At 38.7% G+C, this 24,291-nt stretch overlaps 1 protein-coding gene across 1 annotated transcript in view; it reads right to left on the minus strand.

Moving 5' to 3' along the window:
• Positions 1–2,203: 2,203 nt before the first annotated feature.
• LOC126092426 (leucine-rich repeat-containing protein 1-like) overlaps positions 2,204–24,291 on the minus strand; it is a 52,931-nt gene continuing 30,843 nt past the window's right edge. The window contains exons 3-5 of the mRNA XM_049908021.1: positions 19,246–19,486; positions 15,633–15,823; positions 2,204–3,255 (exon numbers count right to left, since the gene is read on the minus strand). Of these exons, the coding sequence (XP_049763978.1) occupies positions 2,996–3,255; positions 15,633–15,823; positions 19,246–19,486 (692 nt within the window). The 3' untranslated portion in view covers positions 2,204–2,995. The remainder of the gene's footprint in view (positions 3,256–15,632; positions 15,824–19,245; positions 19,487–24,291) is intronic.

The raw sequence follows: 24,291 nt of genomic DNA on the forward strand, positions 1-24,291 counted from the left end.
GGCACAAGGGAGTGTCCTGTAGCCACTCATGATTCCACCCCAAAACATGACAGAACTGCCTTGATAACATGGGCACAAACATTGTCGTCATTGCCTCCACATAAGTATATCAGTGTTGTGAAGGTGGAGACTAATAGGAGTCTCATCAGAAGAGTGTATGTGTCCCACTGGCGGCTAATCTACAAAGAATGGTTTCGTGGCCATGTGGCATGAGCCCTCTCCAAAAAAAATTTAGAGGAGGAGCCTTGAGAGGTCCCTGCACATGTAGCCTATTTCGTATCATTTGTGCTGTCACTTAACTATTTAGAACTACAAATGTAGATGTGTAGAGCTGTGTTGAAGGGTTTCAGCCTGCTGTTGTACACAGATATCATTCCACCATACCTGTTATTTTTCTTCTGCAGCTACTTCTTTGATCATCCTCAGCTGTTTCTGTTGCTAGAAACTTGTTCCAGATTCTGGAGACATCACTTTGTCTCAAAACAACATTCACTGTGATGTCTGTCTGTCTCATTTCCTGGTCAATTAGCATGACTATATGGAGTCTCGGACTGAATGTTATTGCCATTCAAACCATCCTGAAGCAACACAACACTCTTAATGACATGCAGCACAAGTTCTGCATTTTTTACAGATGACACGGTTGCCATAGGCTGCATGCACATACTGTACCCTTGTCGTAGAAATATTGACTGTTTCCCCTAGAATTACATTACAAACTGACATCATAATGTATTTCTGGATGACAGTGTTATGTATTATAGTTTTGGCAATATCTAACATATATTTTGAACACTGTAACTGACTAACATATATTATCACTATGCATCCCTGCTTATAATTCAGAATGGGGTTTTATATTCTGGTGCAAAAGTCATTAACAGATTGTCATAGATATCAGCAGAATACAGGAAACTAAGTTAACCTTGTATCAGAAAATTAGGACTTGGACTATGTAAATTTCGGTTAATACTAATGTGCACATTAAAAAGCTTTTAACATTACAAGTATAAAGAAAACTGATAGTGTTCTGTGTAAAGATAAGTAAAAGCTCAGTTTGAAGTATTAGATGAAAACAACAGCTGACTAGTGTAAGAGGAAGATTAATGCCTTTTTTCAAAGTAGTTGTGTGTCTCTTAATATCCCAGGAGGAATGGTCAATATTTAGGGGAATGACAGGAACAATAATAATAATAAAAATTGGGCTACAGCACTTGTTTATCTTTCATTCTGTGAAACAGTTCTCTTCTACAGAACAAGTGCTCACAGCTCATAAGTTATGGTTTTAGCACCTATGCTTACTATACTTTTTGACTTCGGATAATCATTCCTATCATGTCCCTGAATACTGATCATTCCTCCTGGGACATCCTTTACAATATAAAAGTGAGTCACACGATTATCAATTTGAATAAATTACAGCTAGTTGGAAATGGTTATTAGTATACTTAACAGAAATTGGAAGAAGGTACCCCACACAAATAAAGAAGTGCAGCAGAAGTGATCTACAAAACTACCATCCAATATCGTTGACATCCATTTGTTGCAGAATATATTTGGAGCTCAGACATAATGAGGTATCTTGAACAGAATGACCTGATCCACCTCCATGACAATCAGGAGGGATTCTAAAATCATTTGTCATGTGAAGACCAACTCACATTTTCCTCACGACACCCTGAGAGTGACAGATCAAGACAATCAAGTGGAATTCAGAACTGCTGGTGGTACGGCAAGTGTGCATGAGATGTGCTTGCTTTTGTGTGTGTTTTCTTTACTGAGGAAGGCTTTGGCTGATAGTTGCATGTATATCAGTCTTTTCTCTGTGCCTATCTGCAACTCAGCAGGTAATATTTATGATGAGTAGCTATCTTATCGTGTTCCTTACAGTGTTGTAATTCCAACCAGGAGTTTCCATTGTTTGATTTGAGCATTATTTCTTGAGTTCCAAAAAGTATTGGATTTAGTAACACATCTCTGCGTATCAAAGAAAGTATAATTACATGAGTATGAAATAAATTTGACTGGCTTGAGGATTTCTACGTAGGTAGAACACTGCATGTTATCTTGAATGGAAAGTCATCCAGAGATATAGAGGTAACTGCAGGTACATCCAAGGAAAGTGTGTTGGAAGCCTTCCTCACTGTTTATGTTGCATGTTAAAGATCAGACACATGATATTGAAACACATTTTGCAGGTCATGAATTTATCTATAATGGAGTACTACCTGAAAAAATTGAGACAAATATTAAGTCAGATTTTGAAAAGACTTCAATATGGCACAAAGATGAGCAACTTGCTTTAAGTGCCCAGATATGTAAAACTGTATACTTAGCAAAATGAAAAAGAGTCACAGTTGGAATCTGTGAATTCATGCAAATACGTGGGTGGAAACATTTAAAAGGATATAAAATAGAGTTATCTCATAGTCTCATTAATAGTTGAAGCAAGTGGCAGACTTCATGCCATTGGTAGAATACTGGGAAAATGCAATCAGCCTACAAATGAGATTGCTTACAAAATGTTCGTTTGACCTGTCCTAGAATATTACACAAATGTGTAGGAGCTATATGAAATAAGACTAAAGGAAGTATTGGATGTATTCAAATAAGGCACAAAGTGTGACTAATGTGTTTAACCCACAGGAGAAAGTTATGGAGATGCTGAAAAACCTGAATTATTGTATGAAAGCATGCTTGCAAAGTGTCAAGATCCATTATTAAGTGACAAATCTCAGAATATATCACAATCTCTTACTTACCACTCCTGTAGGTGCTATGAGGAGAGTTAACTAATTACAATATGCATAGGGGTGTTTAAACAGTCACTACTCCTGAACTCCATATCCAAATAATATAAACATAGTATTTCTCTCTGTATGACAACTCCGTATTCTTGAGAAATATTAGAATGTTATCATGACTTTATTTCTCATAGTAAATTATCTGTGAAATTCCTGTGCACAACACCAAATGTATCACCAGTGCATTCATTTTAAAAGTGTTGTATGATGTTTCTTGAAAAGCAATCACAATTTTTAGGATATCCTGTGTAAGTACAGCATTGAAAATTGAGTTCTGGGGTTAATACTGTGCTGCATGAGCGTGCACAGTATACACTGCAGTGGAGCTCCATCACCAGCAAAGGCTCAATGTCACTGCACAGCCAGATTCGTGCTGCTCCAACTAGATAGACAGGGACACCACAGCAGGCACATAAGGCTGCAGGCTCTGTGAGTCTGGAACCCTCCACATCTGCGAATACAGGTGGATAACTTTACTTTTGGTGTAAAGTGTCAGTAATATACTAAAATGTTCTAATGAAAGGCAAGCAATAGGTCTACTTAAATCAAGAAAGGCAACACCAGTTTCACAACTATCATTTAAAGAGGGGCAAATTATGAGTTTTTTTGAAATGAATAGTTCTTTGTCTGAAATGGATTCTAACCCCTTCACTGTTGTGGGTGTGCATACATGCCCTGCTATGCTGTTCCCCAGGGCTGTGGATGTGAATACATGCACTGCTTGTGTTTTCTTACAGTGCTGTGGATACCTGTATGCATCCTGAGCCATTGACATCTCACTTCTGCAGATGAGTTGCTTCTATATCATATTTGCTATCATTTGCAAAAAAACCTTGTTTCGGTATCTTGAAAACTGTATCTGTATCTGTCAATCCGAAACATTTCCAATGTTGATGCTATAGCACATTATAAGAAATACTGCAAAATATTAAAGACTGTAATACGGATGTCAAAGCAAATATATTACAAGGAAAAGATAGTCATATCAGATAACAAAATAAAGACAATATGGGATATAGTGAAGGAGGAGACCGGCAGAACCAGACATGAAGAGGAACAAATAGCATTAAGAGTAAATGATACATTGGTGACAGATGTGTATAGTGTTGCAGAACTTTTTAACAAACATTTTGTAACTGTTACTGAAAAGATGGGGTTGTCAGGTTCGGTAGATGCTGCTGTGGATTACCTTAGACCAGACATTTCAAGCAACTTCCATAATATGAATTTAACCCTCACTACCCCAACAGAAATAATGTCCACCATAAAATCTTTAAAATCAAAAACATCTAGTGGGTATGATGAAATATCAACAAAGTTAATTAAAGAATGTGATTCTGAGCTAAGTAACATATTAAGCTATCTGTGTAACCAGTCGTTTATCAGTGGAATATTTCCTGAATGGCTGAAATATGCTGAAGTTAAGCCACTGTTTAAGAAGGGAGATAAAGAAATAGCATCAAATTTCCGTCCAATTTCACTGTTGCCAGCATTCTCAAAAATTTTTGAAAAAGTAATGTACAGTCGTCTTTATAACCATCTTATCTCAAATAACATACTGTCAAAGTCACAATTTGGATTTCTAAAAGGTTCTGATATTGAGAAGGCTATCTTCACTTACAGTGAAAATGTGCTTAATTCATTAGACAAAAAATTGCAGGCAACTGGTATATTTTGTGATCTGTCAAAGGCATTTGACTGTGTAAATCACAATATCCTTTTAAGTAAACTAGAATATTATAGTGTAACAGGAAATGCTGCAAAATGGTTCAAATCTTATATCTTTGGCAGGAAACAAAGGGTGTTATTAGGAAAGAGGTGTGTGTGTGTGTGTTGGGGTTTATGGGCGCTCAACATCGAGGTCATCAGCGCCTAGGAAAGAGACATGTATCAAGCTATCAGGCATCATCCAACTGGGAACTAATTACATGTGGGGTCTCACAAGGTTCCATTTTGGGGCCCTTACTTTTCCTTGTGTATATCAATGACCTTTCATCAGTAACATTACCAGATGCCAAGTTTGTTTTGTTTGCCGATGATACAAACATCGCAATAAATAGCAAATCAAGTGTAGTCTTAGAAAGATCAGCCAATAAAATATTTGTGGACATTAATCACTGGTTCCTAGCCAATTCTTTGTCACTAAACTTTGAAAAACACACTACATGCAGTTCAGAACTTGTAAGGGGTGTCCCAAGAGTATATGTCTAACATACGATGACAAGAAGATAGAAGAAGTGGACAGTGTTAAATTCTTGGGATTACAGCTTGATAATAAATTCAACTGGGAGGAGCACACCACAGAACTGCTGAAGCGTCTTAACAAATCTCTGTTTGCAATGCGAATTTTGTCAGACATAGGGGATATAAAAATGAAAAAGCTGGCATACTATGCTTACTTTCATTCCATAATGTCATATGGGATTATTTTTTGGGGTAATTCATCAAGCCAAGCTAAAGTTTTCCGGGCACAAAAACGTGCAGTAAGAATTATATGTGGTGTGAACTCAAGAACATCCTGCAGAAGCCTGTTTAGGGAACTAGGGATACTAACTACAGCTTCCCAATATATTTATTCCTTAATGAAATTTGTCATTAAAAATATATCACTTTTTCAAACCAACAGCTCGATTCATGGAATCAATACTAGAAATAAGAATAATCTTCACAAGGATTTAAAGTCACTTAGTCTTGTACAAAAAGGTGTGCGTTATTCAGGAACACACATTTTCAATAACTTGCCAGCAGCCATAAAAAGCTTAACAACTAATGAAATTAAGTTTAAGAGAAGCCTAAAGGATTTATTGGTGGCCAACTCCTTCTACTCCATTGATGAATTTCTTAGTAAAACCAACTGATTTGTATATAAGTACAACATAACTTCTGCACAATTTCAGTGCAGTAATGTGTTCACTGAAAATTTGTGTGTGTGTGTGTGTGTGTGTGTGTGTGTGTGAGTGTGTGAGTGTGTGTGTGTGTGTGTGTGTGTGTGTGTGTGGTTGTGTGTAAGTATAATCTAACTTCTGCACCATTTCAGTGCAGTAATGTGTTCATTGTAAATAAGTATTACAGTAGTTGTATTACATGTTTATTACCTTATAAATAAATAAAAAACTTTTTTATTTTAAATTCAGTGCATTAGTATTTGTAAAATGACTCTTAGTGTTCATTAAAAAATGACGATCATTCCACTTGGGACCTGTGGAATGGTACATTAGCTTATTTGTTTTAGTTGTAAATATTTGTCATGTATTGTTTTTTTCTGAGATGTTCCACATCCTGGAGGACCTCCTCACTACGGATCAATTGGAATGAAAGTAAATCTAATCTAATCTAATCTAATCGTTTATGAACTATAATGATTGTTATGACAATATGATTCACAGTGAGCAAGGGTGTGTCATGCGCAACTATTCATTGGATATAAAAATCCAGTAATTCGAAAATGAAATGTGCTGTAGTTCTACTCAAAATTGAGTAAAATTTTGGTATCTTAACTGTAATTCATTCACAGCAACGTATGAGCTATAGTCAACCATACATGAAGTTTACGTAATGCATTTTTATGTTTGAAAAATCTTTAAAATTTTGTGCGATGTTTTACTTAATTTGATGCAGCGCAGTAAGTATGGTGGATAACGAAAACTAATTAAGTTCTTTATCGAGTGAAGACATCAGACTGTAAGATGTGCAAAAATCAAGCTTTTCACGTGATAGTTGTTATAAAATCAGATGATAAGAATTTCATATAGGCTGGAATGCTGCTATCTCTCAGCACAGTCACCAGCATTTGGCGAGCGGTACTGCCATAACAAAAACTACCCTCGGCACGGAATGCAGAGAGCATGTCAGTAGCAGCGAAAGGGCTAATGGGTAAAAGTCTAAATGCAGCTACAGTTCATAAAAGATAGAGCAAAAATTCTACTCACAAATGAGTGCATGACTGTCAGATTGGCGAAAACCTGGTGTTCCTTTGCTTCAAAGCAATAGGAGCAAAGAAAGGATACTTTAAAAGAATGACACACAGAATTGCTCCAGAGTTCCAGGTAATATGCACAGCCTGATGTTGTTAATTTCCATATCTTTCTCACTTATTTCTTGGCCATGGATGAGTTTTTCCTACTTGGCCCTTTAAAATATCTGAATCTTCTTTTTTATGCAGATGAATTTCTCCCATATTTCAAAAGCATCTATCTTTCACATAATAAATAATGTTGTGGGGAAAGGGAACCAAAGACTGCTGTTTATTGGCAGAACACTTAGAAGATGCAACATGTCTACCAAAGAGACTGCCTATACTACACATGTTCGTCCTCTTCCAAAGTATTTCCGCATGGTATATAGATAGATTTGACATAGGACATTGAAAATGTTTGACAAAGGGCATTGAAAAGGTTCGAAGGAAGGCAGTGCACTTTGTGTTATTGTGAAGTAGGGGAGGTAGTGTCACAGAGATGATAAATAAGTTGAGGTGGCAATTATTAAAACAAAAGTGTTTAGCGTTGCAGCTTTTTACAAAATCTCAATCACAAACTTTCTCTTCCAAATGCAAAAATATTTTGTTGGCACCTACCTACATAGGGAGAAATGCTCATAGTAATAAAATAAAATAAATTGGAGCTTGCACGGAAAAAGTTAAGTGTTTGTTTTTCTCCCACGTTGTTCAGGAATGGAACAGTAGAGAAACCACTTGAAGATGGTTCAGTGAACCTTCTGCCAGGCACTTAACCATGCATTGCAGAGTAGTCTTGATGCTGCCTAGCAAGATGATGTTTTGACTGGATGTTATTATGGAAGAAATGAATTCTGAATGTGCTATGCAAGTTATTTAGAACTCTATTCCTATTGGCACTGTAAGTTAGGTCTAACTTTTTTCAGTTCACAGATGTAACTGAAAATAGTGTTAAATAATCATTTCACTGAGAAGATTAACTGGTTCACAAGCTATGTAATAATAATACAGCTGTCACACACAGTACACTTGCATGCACAATTTAAGGACAAAAGTAACTTTCACATGATCTCTCACTGTGAGGTAACATAGCTCAATGAAACTTGGATCATATATAGAAAGAACTGATACCATATAGTACATAAAGTACCTTACGGAAATACACAATGAGACAAACAGAAGACAATAATTTCACTGAAGTCATTGCAATTTATGGTGGCCCCCTGAACATTACAAAAAGTGGGCCATAGTTCTTAATAGTGTGTGTGATCACTGTGGGTGGCAATGCATGCTGTGTGACATTCTCCCATCCTGCCATTTGTAATGCCCAGGAGGCCATCATGAGTCACTGTGACTTCAATGAAATTATTGTCTTTGAATAAAAGTGTCATTTTTGTTCATCTCACTGTGTATTTCTTTCAGTTACTCCTGTACTACTATGCAGCAGTTCTTTCTATTTATGACCCCACATTAATTGAGATATGTTACCTGGCAGTGATGCATCATGTGAAAGTTTCTTTCATCCTTACGTCTTGTGCACCAGTGTATTAATAAATTGTATATAATTTACTTAATGCATGCAGGTTTCTTAAAAATATAATCAGGTTGCATTTTTCCAACAATTTCATGTACAAATCAAATAAACCAATGTAAGTATTCAGTACAGTGCAGTACAGTTCAGTACAGATATATCAAATTCAGCACACACCATAAAAATCCACAATCATCGTACATCATGATGTTTAAAACATAGAGTTTTGATTTGATTTGATTTGATTTATTTCATCTCATAGCATACAATATTCAGATCTTGTGATCTGTTGTACTGGAGACAGGTCAATATATAATTTTACGGATTTAATTTACAGACTTAAAATAATACAAGTATAGTTATTAAACAATTTTCTAGCCGTACAATACGTTTACATTTTGTACAATTTTTTTTATTTATTTACAGAGACGTCTGTTGCCCTGTTTAAATTATCACCTCATCATTCATAAACTCCTACCCTGAATAATAACATTTTTCCACTAGGAGTTCATGTAATTTTTTCTTTAGATGACCATTTTCCATGCTCAGAATATCACAGCCCTTTAATTTATTGTATATTTTCATCCTATGTATTGATGAGTCATAAAATATAATTTTAATTGGTGTGGAGGGAGCATAAAATTTTGTTTTTGCGTAGTTGTGTGTGTTTGAAGTGAAATTCTTTGAAAAGTTCAGGTTTACTGTACAGGAAAATTAGAATTTCAAAAATGTATAGTACAGGACAGATAACATTTTAGTTTTTTAAACAATGAGTGACATGGAGTTCTTGGAAGTGCGGCACACGTCATCCTAATGATTCTTTTTTGAAGTTTTAATATCAGTACTGTATAACTTGAATTACCCCAACAGTAGCGCTCAACAAAGGTTAAGTTTCAGTTTAAGGACATATTAGTATCCTTCAACAATTTAGTGCCACTTCAGTATTACTAAATTATTCATTGTGCAGGGTGGTTATAAATAAACTTTCGTTACATGAGAGGTCCCCTATGATTTAGTGGAAACATTTGTAAGAACATGTGGAAGGGAAACAACAAGTTAACCACTGAGAGAAACACATTTTAATTTCCACATGAGAGGCTAACATTTGTTAATTGCATACTATGTTTACATTCCAGGTCACAAATGCTGCATAAAGTTATGACCATTTGCACCCATGACAACCGGAAACTATGCTAGAGGTTGCTCTACTACTGCCCGAAACAACAGTGGACCATGGAATATTCAATTATTGTGACACAGCTTGTGCACTGCTCACATGTTGTGTCCAGCATTCTCAGCCATGACAACAGTAAATTCTTCAGCAATTTGTGGCACAGTTGGCCATTGACCTCTCCCAGTAGCAATTTCCAAATCGGCAGTTAATTTGAATTTCGGAATCATGTTCTTCAATCCTGGTGCAGAAAGAGGACCTCTCCATATTCTTTTAATACATCACCTAGAAAAAGACAGCAACACTATTGCTGTTGTTTTGATAAAACAGCTTGTGGATTAAAGACCTGCTTACCTCGTTCAGACCCATGTTGACTGTCTGAGACTGTAATGCACACTGATACTGGTGTCTCAAAGGAAGATGTGACACTAACACTACTAACAATGCAAATCCTGCAATGCACAGTCTGAACATAATTTCTATGAAGTTGGGTACCCATATGATGAATAATTTCCTGTGTAGGGAGACTCAAGTAGCGAAAGTTTAATTATATCCACCTTGTATACAATGTAACTGACCAACTATTTAAATTTACTTTTTGATTACATGTAGTCGTGGCCTAATCTAAATACAATTTCTGTAACAGTGTAAATTATCATCTGTCAATCTATTTTTGTTACTCAAATTATTTACAACAAACACACTACTGTATCTTTTGTAAATAAATTTCATTACTTGTAGTGCATAAAAAGAGCATGAAAATTTTATAATGCTGTTCTCACTGATTGTTTATGAACTATGTTGGCAGAATTATCATATTTATGATTATATCATTTAATTGATATTTTTCACCAAACAAATATCTTCAGCTGAGTAATTTGTGCAAATTTACATTCAGAATCAAAAAACTATCTATCTGCCACAGATTTACCTGATGACAGAAATCAGCATAAGGGATGGTTCCATATAAACACGGGAGAACTGCCGGGGATGCTAGTTGTCTATAAGGGGTTGTAGTTGCCTGGTTTGTTGCTCTTTAATAAGTTACATGAAGACTGATGTAGATCATTGTTGGTTATATAGTGATTTCCACTGTCTCTGTCTGCTTGTATAGCACAATGCGCAGCATGCTAGCTTTCAATACAGGCAGGTGAGCCAGATATGGATTGAATACGCTTGGCAGATTTACAACCATGGGCTGGTACACTGCCGAGCCTTAGTTTCTGACACTTGCTGGTCCCCCAAATTCCACCTCAGAGGATACAGTACACACAAACAGTTGAAATAGAGAACACACGGACAAATGTTTACACGATTTGTAGACAGAGGGCGCATGCGACTTCCCTCTCTTATGTTACCATTATGTCTGTGGTGTCAAGGAAGGGCATCTGGCCACAAAATTAAATAATAAAATAAAATTTACCAAATCCTGAAAAATGTACTCCATCTTGGACAGGATAAATGCTAGGGGGAAGAAGAAGTGATTTCAGCTGTCACTACACCACACTGGATAAAGAGCAGCAAAACTTGAAACTCTGAGCTGATTTGGCTGTTACATAGGCTGAGTTAGCACAGTTGTGAGCTGCAATTAGCAGTAATAGCAATGACATACACAACACAGTAAGTGTAGAGGCATGCGGACAGTGCAAGGCATGAGAAGCAAGATAAGTTTAGAAAGAAAATGGTTAAGAAGACCACAAATGTTGTAGCCCTAAGTAATAATTGTGGGAGAGAAATGCCATAGCTGGTACAGATGTCATTGGTTGATAATTACCAGGTCACTAGTATTCCAAGCCAAGCACTGGGCTCATCATTGTTACCTGTAATTTAGTTAATGAATGTCCTTAGGGTACTGGGAACAGTTTGGACCACAACCTCAAGCATGCTCTATGGTTGACATCAAGTACATTGCTGATGATGTTCTTCACACTAATGTGAAGATCATATCACTCTTTAAGTGGTACACAAAGCCCTGTGGCATAAGTCAAATGAAGTTTGGACAGTCACTCGAAGCAGGAGGGTCAGGAAGTGTGGCGTTTAAACAATATGGGTGTGACAAATGTGTCACCTCACATTTAAAAAGAAGACCATTGTTACTTGTGATCACAGATTTCACCATGTTTATGGTATATGCAGGACTGGGGCAGAAAAGAAAGTAAGAAAAGTGGGAACTCTAGATAGCTAAGCGTTTAGAAAAAAATTGCATTTTTGGCACAGACCTGGCATGGCATGTGCCATTTATGTTTTTGTAGTTAACAGGTGGTGGTTGGCACACCAGGAAGAGCACAGAATGGTAATCTGAGTGTCGTGAGTTGCAGTCTTCATGTAGAAACGTTTTTATTTTCAGTTTTTATGTTACAATGCAAATAGATCAAAATAATGCTCAGTATATTGTATTTATTAACATTGTCATACAAGAAAAGGCAAAGGAAAATTTGGGATTGCACATAAATTTCAGGGAAGGGATTGTAACCATACACGAGAACTTCATATATAAAATTAGATACTTTTATTATTTTACAATGTAAGGTTTACACAGACTGAGGGACATTCAGCATAAAAACTGGGAAAGGGATAATTTGCTTGGTATCTTGCACACATTACAAACATCACATTTTTAAAATTATGTGGTTGATTTGTAGTTTCTATTCAACAATAAACTTGGTTTACATTTGTAAAAGATTCTCTCTCGTCACACAGTTTGGCAACAAATTATATTTATGTATCATTTCGTCAAATACTAGTGTGGATAGCTGGTGATGTACACTGCTCAACAAAAGTCTGGAATACTATTGTAAAATGCGGTCCAAGATATTTAGAGGTCTCATTGACCTAGGCACTTCATGGATTATCCTCTAATATTGGACAGTGTTTACTACTGGCATAGTTTGTAGCCATTTCCCAGTCATATAAACTTACAACTGCTACAGCAGCACACTGCAAGCAGTCCAATGTCAACAACTTCATTCACCTTCTGTTCAGCACTATGGTAACATGCCATGTACAGGCATACAACACTTTGACAGAGTCACGATAATGGCTTTTCAGCAGGTCATACACAGCAAGATGTTGCCGATCAGTTACATGTCACTCAAAGTGGTGTGTCTAAGGTGTGGAGTACAGAGAGATGAAAAATGTGAACAATAGATCTCACAATGGTCTTCCTCGTATGATAACACCAATGCAGGATCATTTCCTCCAAATGTTGGCCCACAGGCATCCAACATCAACTGCCAGAAATATTGGAAATGACTTCTCCCAGGCAACAGGAATTCATATCTCAGACCGAATAGGACATAGATGATTGAAATGAGGTGGTCTTCATTCCAGAAGACCACTGAAAAGTTTTGCACAGAACCCATGGAACTGATGCAATCAAAGGGGGCTCTTGCACATCAACATTGGACCGTTGCGGAACAGAGTAATGTCATGTTTTCTGACAAGAACAGAATTGGTTTGCGACCTGACACTAGACGTGTTAGAGTTTGGAGAAATGCTGGACAACACCAGGGACATTGATATGTTCGGGAAGTCCATTCATTTTCAGGTGGAAGCATAATATTCTGGGTGGCAATAGTGATGGGACAGTGGATGCCTCTAATTCATATTTGCAGCAAATCAGCTGGTCCCCGATACCTCCAAAAGGTCCTACAAATGACTGCAAAGCCCTACAGACATGACAACTTCATTCTAGTTGATGACAATGCAAGACTGCAACATACTCCAGCAGTGTCTTGGTACCTTCAAACATGCAACATCAACTGAATGCATTGGCCAACATAGTCCCTCCCCGATATGAATGCAGTTGGGCATGTATGGGACCTGTTGAAGGTGGCTGTTGCACATTGACAATCTTCAGGACCTGACTGAAGCTGCCATTGAGGAGTGGGACCTCATACCCCAAAATAAACTAGATGGTCTCATCTAGAGCATGCCTGACAGAGTGGAAGAACTCACTCATGTGCAGGGAGGAAACACTCATTACTAAAGACTGTTAATCACCATCAGGAGATAAAGATTTTCACTGTTTTTGTGTTAAAGATGTGTACTTTGAGAGAGCATGCTTTGTTTTGTAATGATTTTTTGTAACTGTCCAAAATTGTTCTCGTTTTCAGAAGGAATTATGTTTATTTTGTTAATAAGGTGCTGTACAAACTTAAGAAGTCATTGGCAGCAAACTCTATGATATTCCAAACTTTTGTTGAGGTGTGTACAATAAAGTGTAAGAAGTGGGAGAAGTAAATCTATGAGGATGAGGTGTGAGTCATGCTTGGGTAGCTCAGTTGGTAGAGCACTTGCCCACGAAAGGCAAACGTCCTGAGTTTGAGTCTCGGTCCGGCACACAGTTTTAATCTGCCAGGAAGTTTCATATCAGTACACACTCCGCTGCAGAGTGAAAATCTCATTCTGGAAAGTGTATATTGATGCAGTCTTCTTGCGATGTGATTTCTTTTTCTCTTTTGACAAGATAAGGGCAATTTTGAAGCATTTTCATCATGTTCTTCAGATGAAGATAAAATTGGACATCACAGGACTGCCCATTAGCAGATTACATTTGGGAGTGAGGAAATCAGTATTGCAGAATGGCAATCCTTCATCTTGAAAAATCTCATCATGCAACTGTAACTTCGTTTGTCCTCCTCATGAGTTGGTTAACATAAGCAATTTGTTCTCCTGTACATAAGGTTTCATCACATCAAATATAATATGCTTAGCATTATCTAGGTTTATTTGCAGTTCTCTCTCTCTCTTTTTTAATTAGAGATTCCGTACAGGGACTTAAGGAGTCAATCACACAATCCTCAGCTTACCATTCTGTACTCTTTCCACTCTGCAAGAGCACTCCCTGAAAACTACACTAACGTAAATCATTCATGTCTTGCCCGACCAGTGCCAAAAACATCATATTTTCACTATGCGTGACCAGCTGGAGCTCTCACTTCTGTTGCTTGCTTTTCTAGCCAAATCCTGGATATATCATAAATTTGGACGAAGCCAGTGATGAGTAGGCATGGTCTCCTTGTTAGTCATTTTATATATGGCCATAGTCTGCGTTATAATGCCTCTGGTAAAAGCTTACTTCCACCCTCTGTTTTCCAAAAACATCTCATTTGATCAAAGCAAGGTCCATCCGGTCTGTGTGATTTCCAGTGGTTTTGCTGGGCCTTTTTTAGGGAAAAATTATTTGAAAAGGCAATGTTGTAAAGAGCATATAGTTACATTTGAGAGAGCTACTAGCAAAGCAAAACACTTAAGTTTGGACAAAATTAAGAATTATGAAGAATACTCATTAAGTATATTCTGTCAGAATACAAAAAGTACCTTAAATAAAATTGATGACCTTGTAAAATCACTAGTGGAAGACAGAAAGATAGCTGGAATATCAGCAGATGTGTTATCCTTTTCATTACTGTGTTATTCTTGTCCTTAATCTACATAAATGATCTTCTAATGACTTGAAAGAACTCTTAAAACTAATATCAGCTGATGCCAAACTCTACCAAACCAACTCAGGTGACAGCTTCACAAGCCAACAACTGGTTCATTCCAAATGGCTTTAATCTTAATATCATAAAGACAATACTGTAGAATTTCAAACAAATAAAATTACCTGTTGTTATCAGGAATAGGTGTAATGGGCACACACTAAACAAAACACTTTGCATAAAACTCCTCAGGATCCAGCTGGATGACAAGCTAAAATGGAGTCAACACACAGAAGGACTGATCAAGGAGCTAGGTTCAGCATATTTTGTTATTGGAAGTATCTTTCATTATGTTAATTTGAAGACCAGCAGGCTGGCTTATTCTGGATATTTTGACTCTCTGTTGTCCTACAGAATTTCCCTTCTGGTGCAACACAGCTAAATTAAATGCAGTATTTATGCAGCAAACATGAACATAAGAATATTGCAGAAACTTCTTCAAGCATTTTTAAATTCACATTCTTTGTGTACTTTAACCCTCAATAGTGTTAGTTGCTAACGAGTAATGAGACGAGCATTCTAATGAAGAATAACAAGCATAAAATTTTGTAACAACAATACAATGCAAAGCATGTTCATAATTTGTGATTTTGCATTGCCGTTATTTTCTTGTACAACCGCATTGTATAGGACTAGTACATTACTTTTACTATTCAAGCTTTCATGCCATGCACATACTTTCTTCTACCTGTGAACACGCTGTGTAGTTTCCTAAGGCAAAGTTCCTGGAGTGGCGGAGCCTGTGGATGGGAACACTGGCATCGACAGCAGCCCAGCATAGGAGCGGGCAGTGGCAAGCTCATACTTGCAAAGCTGCTGTTTTGCTGCAGTATTAGGAGTCTTGGTTCTTTCAGCACGTAGCGCCATTCCTGGCAGCACCTGCCCAGAGAATATATTTTGACTATATTTTCACAAATACTACATAAAACCCAGGTGAATGACACATGAAATAAAACATTAAATATAGACCTTAGTGAAAATTTTACCAAGCTTCAATAATATGAGATTAAAAAATATGACAAAATGCTAGCTTTTTGAAATCTGAGGCTCCTCCATTCAGTACAAAAAGAATAGTAGGAGGAAGCTAGACTATTTAGGAATTAATGAAGCACCTCAGTCAGAACCCTGAGTCAGAAGAAATACAGGGTGTTACAAAAAGGTACGGCCAAACTTTCAGGAAACATTCCTCACACACAAATAAAGAAAAGATGTTATGTGGACATGTGTCCGGAAGCGCTTAATTTCCATGTTAGAGCTCATTTTAGTTTCGTCAGTATGTACTGTACTTCCTCGATTCACCGCCAGTTGGCCCAAGTGAAGGAAGGTAATGTTGACTTTGGTGGTTGTGTTGACATGAGACTCGTTGCTCTACAGTACTAGCATCAAGCACATCAGTACATAGCATCAACAGGTTAGTGTTCATCACGAACGTGGTTTTGCAGTCAGTGCAATGTTTACAAATGTGGAGTTGGCAGATGCCCATTTGATGTATGGATTAGCACGGGGCAATAGCCGTGGCGAGGTACGTTTGTATCGAGACAGATTTCCAGAACGGTGTCCCAACAGGAAGACGTTCGAAGCAATTGATCGACGTCTTAGGGAGCACGGAACATTCCAGCCTATGACTCGCGACTGGGGAAGACCTAGAACGATGAGGACACCTGCAATGGATGAGGCAATTCTTCATGCAGTTGACGATAACCCTAATGTCAGTGTCAGAGAAGTTGCTGCTGTACAAGGTAACGTTGACCACGTCACTGTATGGAGAGTGCTACGGGAGAACCAGTTGTTTCCGTACCATGTACAGTGTGTGCAGGCACTATCAGCAGCTGATTGGCCTCCACAGATACACTTCTGCGAATGGTTCATCCAACAATGTGTCAATCCTCATTTCAGTGCAAATGTTCTCTTTACGAGTGAGGCTTCATTCCAACGTGATCAAATTGTAAATTTTCACAATCAACATGTGTGGGCTGACGAGAATCCGCATGCAATTGTGCAATCACGTCATCAACACAGATTTTCTGTGAACGTTTGGGCAGGCAGTGTTGGTGATGCCGTGATTGGGCCCCATGTTCTTCCACTTACTCTCAATGGAGCACGTTATCATAATTTCATACGGGATACTCTACCTGTGCTGCTAGAACATGTGCCTTTACAAGTACGACACAAAATTTGGTTCATGCACGATGGAGCTCCTGCACATTTCAGTCAAAGTGTTCATAAGCTTCTCAACAACAGATTCGGTGACCAATGGATTGGTAGAGGCGGACCAATTCCATGGCCTCCATGCTCTCCTGACCTCAACCCTCTTAACTTTCATTTATGGGGGCATTTGAAAGCTCTTGTCTACGCAACCCCGGTACCAAATGTAGAGACTCTCCATGCTCGTATTGTGGATGGCTGTGATACAATACGCCATTCTTCAGGGCTGCATCAGTGCATCAGGGATTCCATGCAATGGAGAGTGGATGCATGTATCCTCACTAACGGAGGACATTTTGAACATTTCCTGTAACAAAGTGTTTGAAGTCAGGCTGGTACGTTCTGTTGCTGTGTGTTTCCATTCCATGATTAATGTGATTTGAAGAGAAGTAATAAAATGAGCTCTAACATGGAAAGTAAGCATTTCCGGACACATGTCCACATAACATATTTTCTTTCTTTGTGTGTGAGGAATGTTTCCTGAAAGTTTGGCCGTACCTTTTTGTAACACCCTGTATAGCAGAGCTATACAAGAGGGAAATCCTTGATGAATTTCTAACAACAGACATAATGAAACATTATACATATCCAAAGTGCTGCTAATAAATCATAAATAAGACTGGAATAAAATAGAACTAAAAGCATTTGTGACCATCAGTTGTATAGTGTCAGAGAAAATGAAAAGGTGACACAAAAATAAGAAGATGTACTTGTAATAAAAATTAATAAAAATGATTGCAGAAATAGGGGAGTGAAAGCGCAAATGTGATGAAGACCTGCATGTAAATTGAGGTCTGATCCATGGCAGGAGATCGAGTTCTGGGATGCTGGAGCACAGAATCCAATTCACACACATTGTGTAGCTGGCATCAGAATCACAGGTATCCCATTATAGTTTTGTCTCTATTACAACATTGAGTATTAGCAGTATAGACACACTATTCTTGTCCATTAATTGTTACTAACAGTTTAGTGGTCATCAAGCTGACAAAGAAAGCTGACACTCTGTTGTATGTCAGCTAACACGAAACATAGGTATCCTCATGAGTAACTCTCCTTTTGATGAGTTAAGCAGGTCTTCCCAGCAATGAGGCAAGAGTAATTAATGTTAAGAATGTGCTTAAGAAAAGTCTTGCAACTAGGTCAACCACAAGGGCATGAACCTAGTAGTAATATGAGGGATGAAAGTTGCAGTCTCCTCAAAATATATGTGTGTGTACTTTTAGACTTCAGTTACTGAAAATATGGCACTACTTTGCTTTATATGTCTTCAGCAAGAGGTATGAGTGGATGTGTAACAATTGTCCTAGACATAGAAGTTGATAAAAATTTAGTGTAGTGTACATAATAAAAATTTACAGTTGTTGTTGTTGTTTTTTGGGGAAGGAGACCAGACAGCGAGGTCATCGGCCTCATCGGATTAGGGAAGGATGGGGAAGGAAGTCGGCCGTGCCCTTTCAAAGGAACCATCCCAGCATTTGCCTGGAGCAATTTAGGGAAATCACGGAAAACCTAAATCAGAATGGCCAGACGCGGGATTGAACCGTCGTCCTCCTAAAAATTTACAGTTGTGTAGGTAATGGGGGTGATTTAACTGATAAAGATATTTCCTTGTTTTTGAAGGATACATTGAAAATGACTATATAAACTGACACCCTTTCCCTTTTGTGAAAATTACACTTCTTAAATTTTACAAAACTTGATGAACTGTGCTAACACTGATTTCCTTCTTATAGACATGCATTTAAGGGAGAAATATTGTGGATTACAACTTCAGATTGTGACTTTACATGCAAAGGAAGTTAAGTGTATTGTTACATACAATAGTTTTAATATTAAAATTGAAATAAAATGAAATGTTTGACAAAATAATAAAGATTTTTAGGAGTTGAACCACAGTTAATACACACATGCAGTTTCCACTGATTGCTATGTTTCTTACTCTCCCATGCCTTCAGATTTCCATGGCACATAATCAATTTTCATAGGAAAAGGGATTTCTTTTCAAAAGTGTCATTTTTGATCTTGAAGAAAAGACCTGGGACTTTTATCATAAAACTGTTAATAGCTGTCATGTTAACGAAGACTCTATGTACCCATCCAGTTTTATCCTTGGGAGAAGAGTCAGCATCTCTGCAGGCAAAAATGTGAGAGTTGTATTATTGCTGACATCCAGTTCACATCCAGCAGGAAGTGTTACCATTGGAAGCCACTTCAGAAAATTACTGGACACATTTAAGCACTGTAGTTGTGACAGTTGCCCGATACTATTAGGCAAATGTGATAAGTGGTTTCCATCAACAAGAAGGCAGCGAAGAGAGGTGAGTTGACCTAAATCTGAAACACATAACCCCAAAATGATAAGCTGACAAATTCAAGTTAAATTGTACATAATGAGATTAAAAAAAGTTGAAGGAAAGAGAATCTGGAATAAACATTCAAAATGAAATTCGTTGGCCATTCACAGAGAAGAGATGCACACAAAACTGTACCATTCAACAGTTTAAAAGATTAGGAGACTCACCTCAGTTTTCATATGTTCAGAGAAGACATCAGAGCTTGCTTATGGCAGAAAATGTAAACTTATAAAACATATGTCAAAAGTGTGGGCTTACTGGCTAGAAAACAGCACAAGTGAAAAATTTATTAGACTCCACAAAGAAAGATACCTTTTTCTTTGCCCATTGTTCTCATTATTCTCCAAAATCTTTGGTACTGCAAAACAAGCTTTAAAAAGACTCTCCATTGATTTTGGTTGGCAGGGAGTCTTGTCAGTTGAGAAAGTTTCCAACACTTCTCTATAATTGGAAAGTGTTGTAGGATGATATGCTAATCGCTGGGATAAGATGAGGAACACAAGGATCAAGGGAGAGAATGTTTGTAAACTACCCACATTAAATGGTTTGTGATCATCTGTCAACAATGTATTTGTGTTCAGCTTGGACAAAATCCCTCTGTAAAAATTTTGTGCAACATTATCCATTTCACCAGTGGAAATTTCATAATGTAGACTAATAGTGGACTAACAATCTTCAAATATTTTCTCTTATGTGCTCGTCATTGTCTTATGGCTAATTACTAGACAAGCCACTCTTACCACGCACTTCATATAGTTTTCCTTAGATGTTCAGTGCCATATGGTTTCTTAATTCGATTCTGAAGACCCACAAAGGTCACACAATTCACAGTGAGTTTTCCTCATGTCACTGTTATTCTCCAACATCTTTGGTACTGCAAAACAAGCTTTTCAAAGCTTTACATGCAATTATATTAGAACAAATAAGCCCTTGGTCACAAATATTAAGTCAAAATTGACCAGGTTTCAATTCTACCATGAGTGTCATCTTCAGAATTAAACTAACTGTTCTAAAACATAATAGGTATGTAAGACATTAATAAACTAAAGTGTGTACTGACTGGAAAGAGATGCAGTACTTCCAAGTCTTAGATTTTTTTTAGAATGTGACTTGTAAGTACTGCATCTCTTTCCAGTCAGTACACATTTTAGTTTATTAATGTCTTATATACCTATTATGTTTTAGAACAGTTAAACTAACTGTTTAATTCTGAAGACAACGCTCATAGTAGCGTCGAAACCTGGTCAATTTTGACTTAATATTTGTGACCGAGGGCTTATTTGTTCTAATATAATTCTGACACGGTCACTGAACCTTAGCAGCTATGTTCAAAGCTTTACATACAATCTGGTTGCCTAGGAGTTTTGTCAGTTGAGAACTACACTGTGCAACAATTACCACGTTCACAACAGCTCGCACCATCGGGGCATGAGGGCCGCCTTGCCTACTGGATGGTGCACACTTGTGTGGCATCATCGACCCTCACAGTGCCAAGGCTCATACCGTCGGCCTGGCTTGTAGGTTAAAAGTGACACTCTGGTCAGGCTCTCAGCAGATGTTTTGCTGTCATTTAGACTGGTTCGTCCATGAGTTGTAGTGTGAAATGAATTTGTTCCAGCACATCAAAATTTCATCTTTATTACAGTAGCATTTTGATATTTGATATTTTTCTTTTTGTTCACAAAGGTAAGTTAATGATTTAATTTATTTGATAAAATCAATTAGTCACGGACATACACAAGATTTTTTGCAGAAGTACCTGGTCCTTTTAATGAAATTGGGGGTGGGGGGAAGGGGCAGGGGAAGGGAGGGTGTGTCAAAACATTTCTGGCTATGCCCTTATCTGTTCTAGGTATTTTACAAAACACAGTGTCATTTCATGTTTGTATTTTCATTTCTGTGGATGTTTTCCAACAGTGAATAAACGAGTGCTTTGGGCATGTTCTGTTGTTATTGTTGTGGTCTTCAGTCCAGAGACTGGTTTGATGCAGCTCTCCATGCTACTCTATCCTATGCAAGCTTCTTCATCTCCCAGTACCTACTGCAACCTACATCCTTCTGAATCTGTTTAGTATATTCATCTCTTGGTCTCCCTGTACAATTTTTACCCTCCATGCTGCCCTCTAATACTAAATTGGTGATCACTTGATGCCTCAGAATATGCCCTACCAGTTGATCCCTTCTTCTAGTCAAGTTGCGCCACAAATTTCTCTTCTCTCCAATTCTATTCAATACCTCCTCATTAGTTATGTGGTCTACCCATCTAATCTTCAGCATTCTTCTGTAGCACCACATTTAGAAAACGTCTAGTCTCTTCTTGCCTAAACTATTTATCATCCACACTTCACTTACATACATGGCCACACTCCATTCAAACACTTTCAGAAACGATTTCCTGTCACTTAAATATATACTTGATGTTAACAAATTTCTCTTCTTCAGAAACGCATTGCCAGTCTACATTTTATATCCTCTCTACTTCGACCATCATCAGTTATTTTGCTCCCCAAATAGCAAAACTCATTTACTACTTTAAGCGTCTCACTTCCTAATCTAATTTGCACAGAATTACCCTATTTAATTCGACTACATTCCATTATCCTCGTTTTGCTTTTGTTGATGTTCATCTTATATCCTCCTTTCAAGACACTGTCCATTCTGTTCAGCTGCTCTTCCAGGTCCTTTGCTGTCTCTGACAGAATTACAATGTCATCGGCGAACCTCAACATTTTTATTTCTTCTCCATGGATTTTAATTCCTACTCCAAATTTTTCTTTTGTTTCCTTTACTGCTTGTGCAATATTCAGATTGAATAACATCAAGCATAGGCTACAACCCTGTCTCACTCCCTTTCCAACCACTACTTCCCTTTCATGCCCCTTGACTGTTATAACTGCCTTCTGGTTTCTGTACAAATTGTAAATAGCCTTTTGCTCCCTGTATTTTACCCTGCCACCTTCATAATTTGAAGCAGAGTATTCCAGTTAACATTGTCAAAAGCTTTCTCTAAGTCTACAAATGCTAGAAATGTAGGTTTGCCTTTCCTTAATCTACCTTCTAAGATAAGTCGTAGGCTCAGTATTGCCTCACGTGTTCCAACATTTCTGTGGAATCCAAACTGATCCCCGAGGTCAGCTTCTACTAGTTTTTCCATTCGTCTGTAAAGAATTCACTTTAGTATTTTGCAGCTGTGACTTATTAAACTGATAGTTCAGTAATTTTCACATCTGTCAACACCTGCTTTCTTTGGGATTGGAATTATTATATTCTTCTTGAAGTGTGAGGGTATTTCACCTGTCTCATACATCTTGCTCACTAGATGGTAGAGTTTTGTTAGGCCTGACTCTCCCAAGTCTGTCAGTAGTTCTAATGGAATATTGTCTGCTCCCGCCATGTTTTGACTTAGGTCTTTCAGTGCTCTGTCAAACTCTTCATGCAGTATCATATCTCCTACTTCATCTTCATCTACACTCCTGGAAATGGAAAAAAGAACACATTGACACTAGTGTGTCAGACCCACCATACTTGCTCCGGACACTGCGAGAGGGCTGTACAAGCAATGATCACACGCACGGCACAGCGGACACACCAGGAACCGCGGTGTTGGCCGTCGAATGGCGCTAGCTGCGCAGCAATTGTGCACCGCCGCCATCAGTGTCAGCCAGTTTGCCGTGGCATACGGAGCTCCATCGCAGTCTTTAACACTGGTAGCATGCCGCGACAGCGTGGACATGAACCGTATGTGCAGTTGACGGACTTTGAGCGAGGGCGTATAGTGGGCATGCGGGAGGCCGGGTGGACATACCGCCGAATTGCTCAACACATGGGGCGTGAGGTCTCCACAGTACATCGATGTTGTCGCCAGTGGTCGGCGGAAGGTGCACGTGCCCGTCGACCTGGGACCGGACTGCAGCGACACACGGATGCACGCCAAGACTGTAGGATCCTACGCAGTGCCGTAGGGGACCACACCGCCACTTCCCAGCAAATTAGGGACACTGTTGCTCCTGGGGTATCGGCGAGGACCATTCGCAACCATCTCCATGAAGCTGGGCTACGGTCCCGCACACCGTTAGGCCGTCTTCCGCTCACGCCCCAACATCGTGCAGCCCGCCTCCAGTGGTGTCGCGACAGGTGTGAATGGAGGGACGAATGGAGACGTGTCGTCTTCAGCGATGAGAGTCGCTTCTGCCTTGGTGCCAATGATGGTCGTATGCGTGTTTGGTGCCATGCAGGTGAGCGCCACAATCAGGACTGCATATGACCGAGGCACACAGGGCCAACACCCGGCATCATGGTGTGGGGAGCGATCTCCTACACTGGCCGTACACCACTGGTGATCGTCGAGGGGACACAGAATAGTGCACGGTACATCCAAACCGTCATCGAACCCATCGTTCTACCATTCCTAGACCGGCAAGGGAACTTGCTGTTCCAACAGGACAATGCACGTCCGCATGTATCCCGTGCCACCCAACGTGCTCTAGAAGGTGTAAGTCAACTACCCTGGCCAGCAAGATCTCCGGATCTGTCCCCCATTGAGCTTGTTTGGGACTGGATGAAGCGTCATCTCACGCGGTCTGCACGTCCAGCACGAACGCTAGTCCAACTGAGGCGCCAGGTGGAAATGGCATGGCAAGCCGTTCCACAGGACTACATCCAGCATCTCTACGATCGTCTCCATGGGAGAATAGCAGCCTGCATTGCTGCGAAAGGTGGATATACACTGTACTAGTGCCGACATTGTGCATGCTCTGTTGCCTGTGTCTATGTGCCTGTGGTTCT

Source organism: Schistocerca cancellata, chromosome 7, assembly GCF_023864275.1.
Source record: "Schistocerca cancellata isolate TAMUIC-IGC-003103 chromosome 7, iqSchCanc2.1, whole genome shotgun sequence".
Taxonomy (NCBI): Eukaryota; Metazoa; Arthropoda; class Insecta; order Orthoptera; family Acrididae; genus Schistocerca; species Schistocerca cancellata.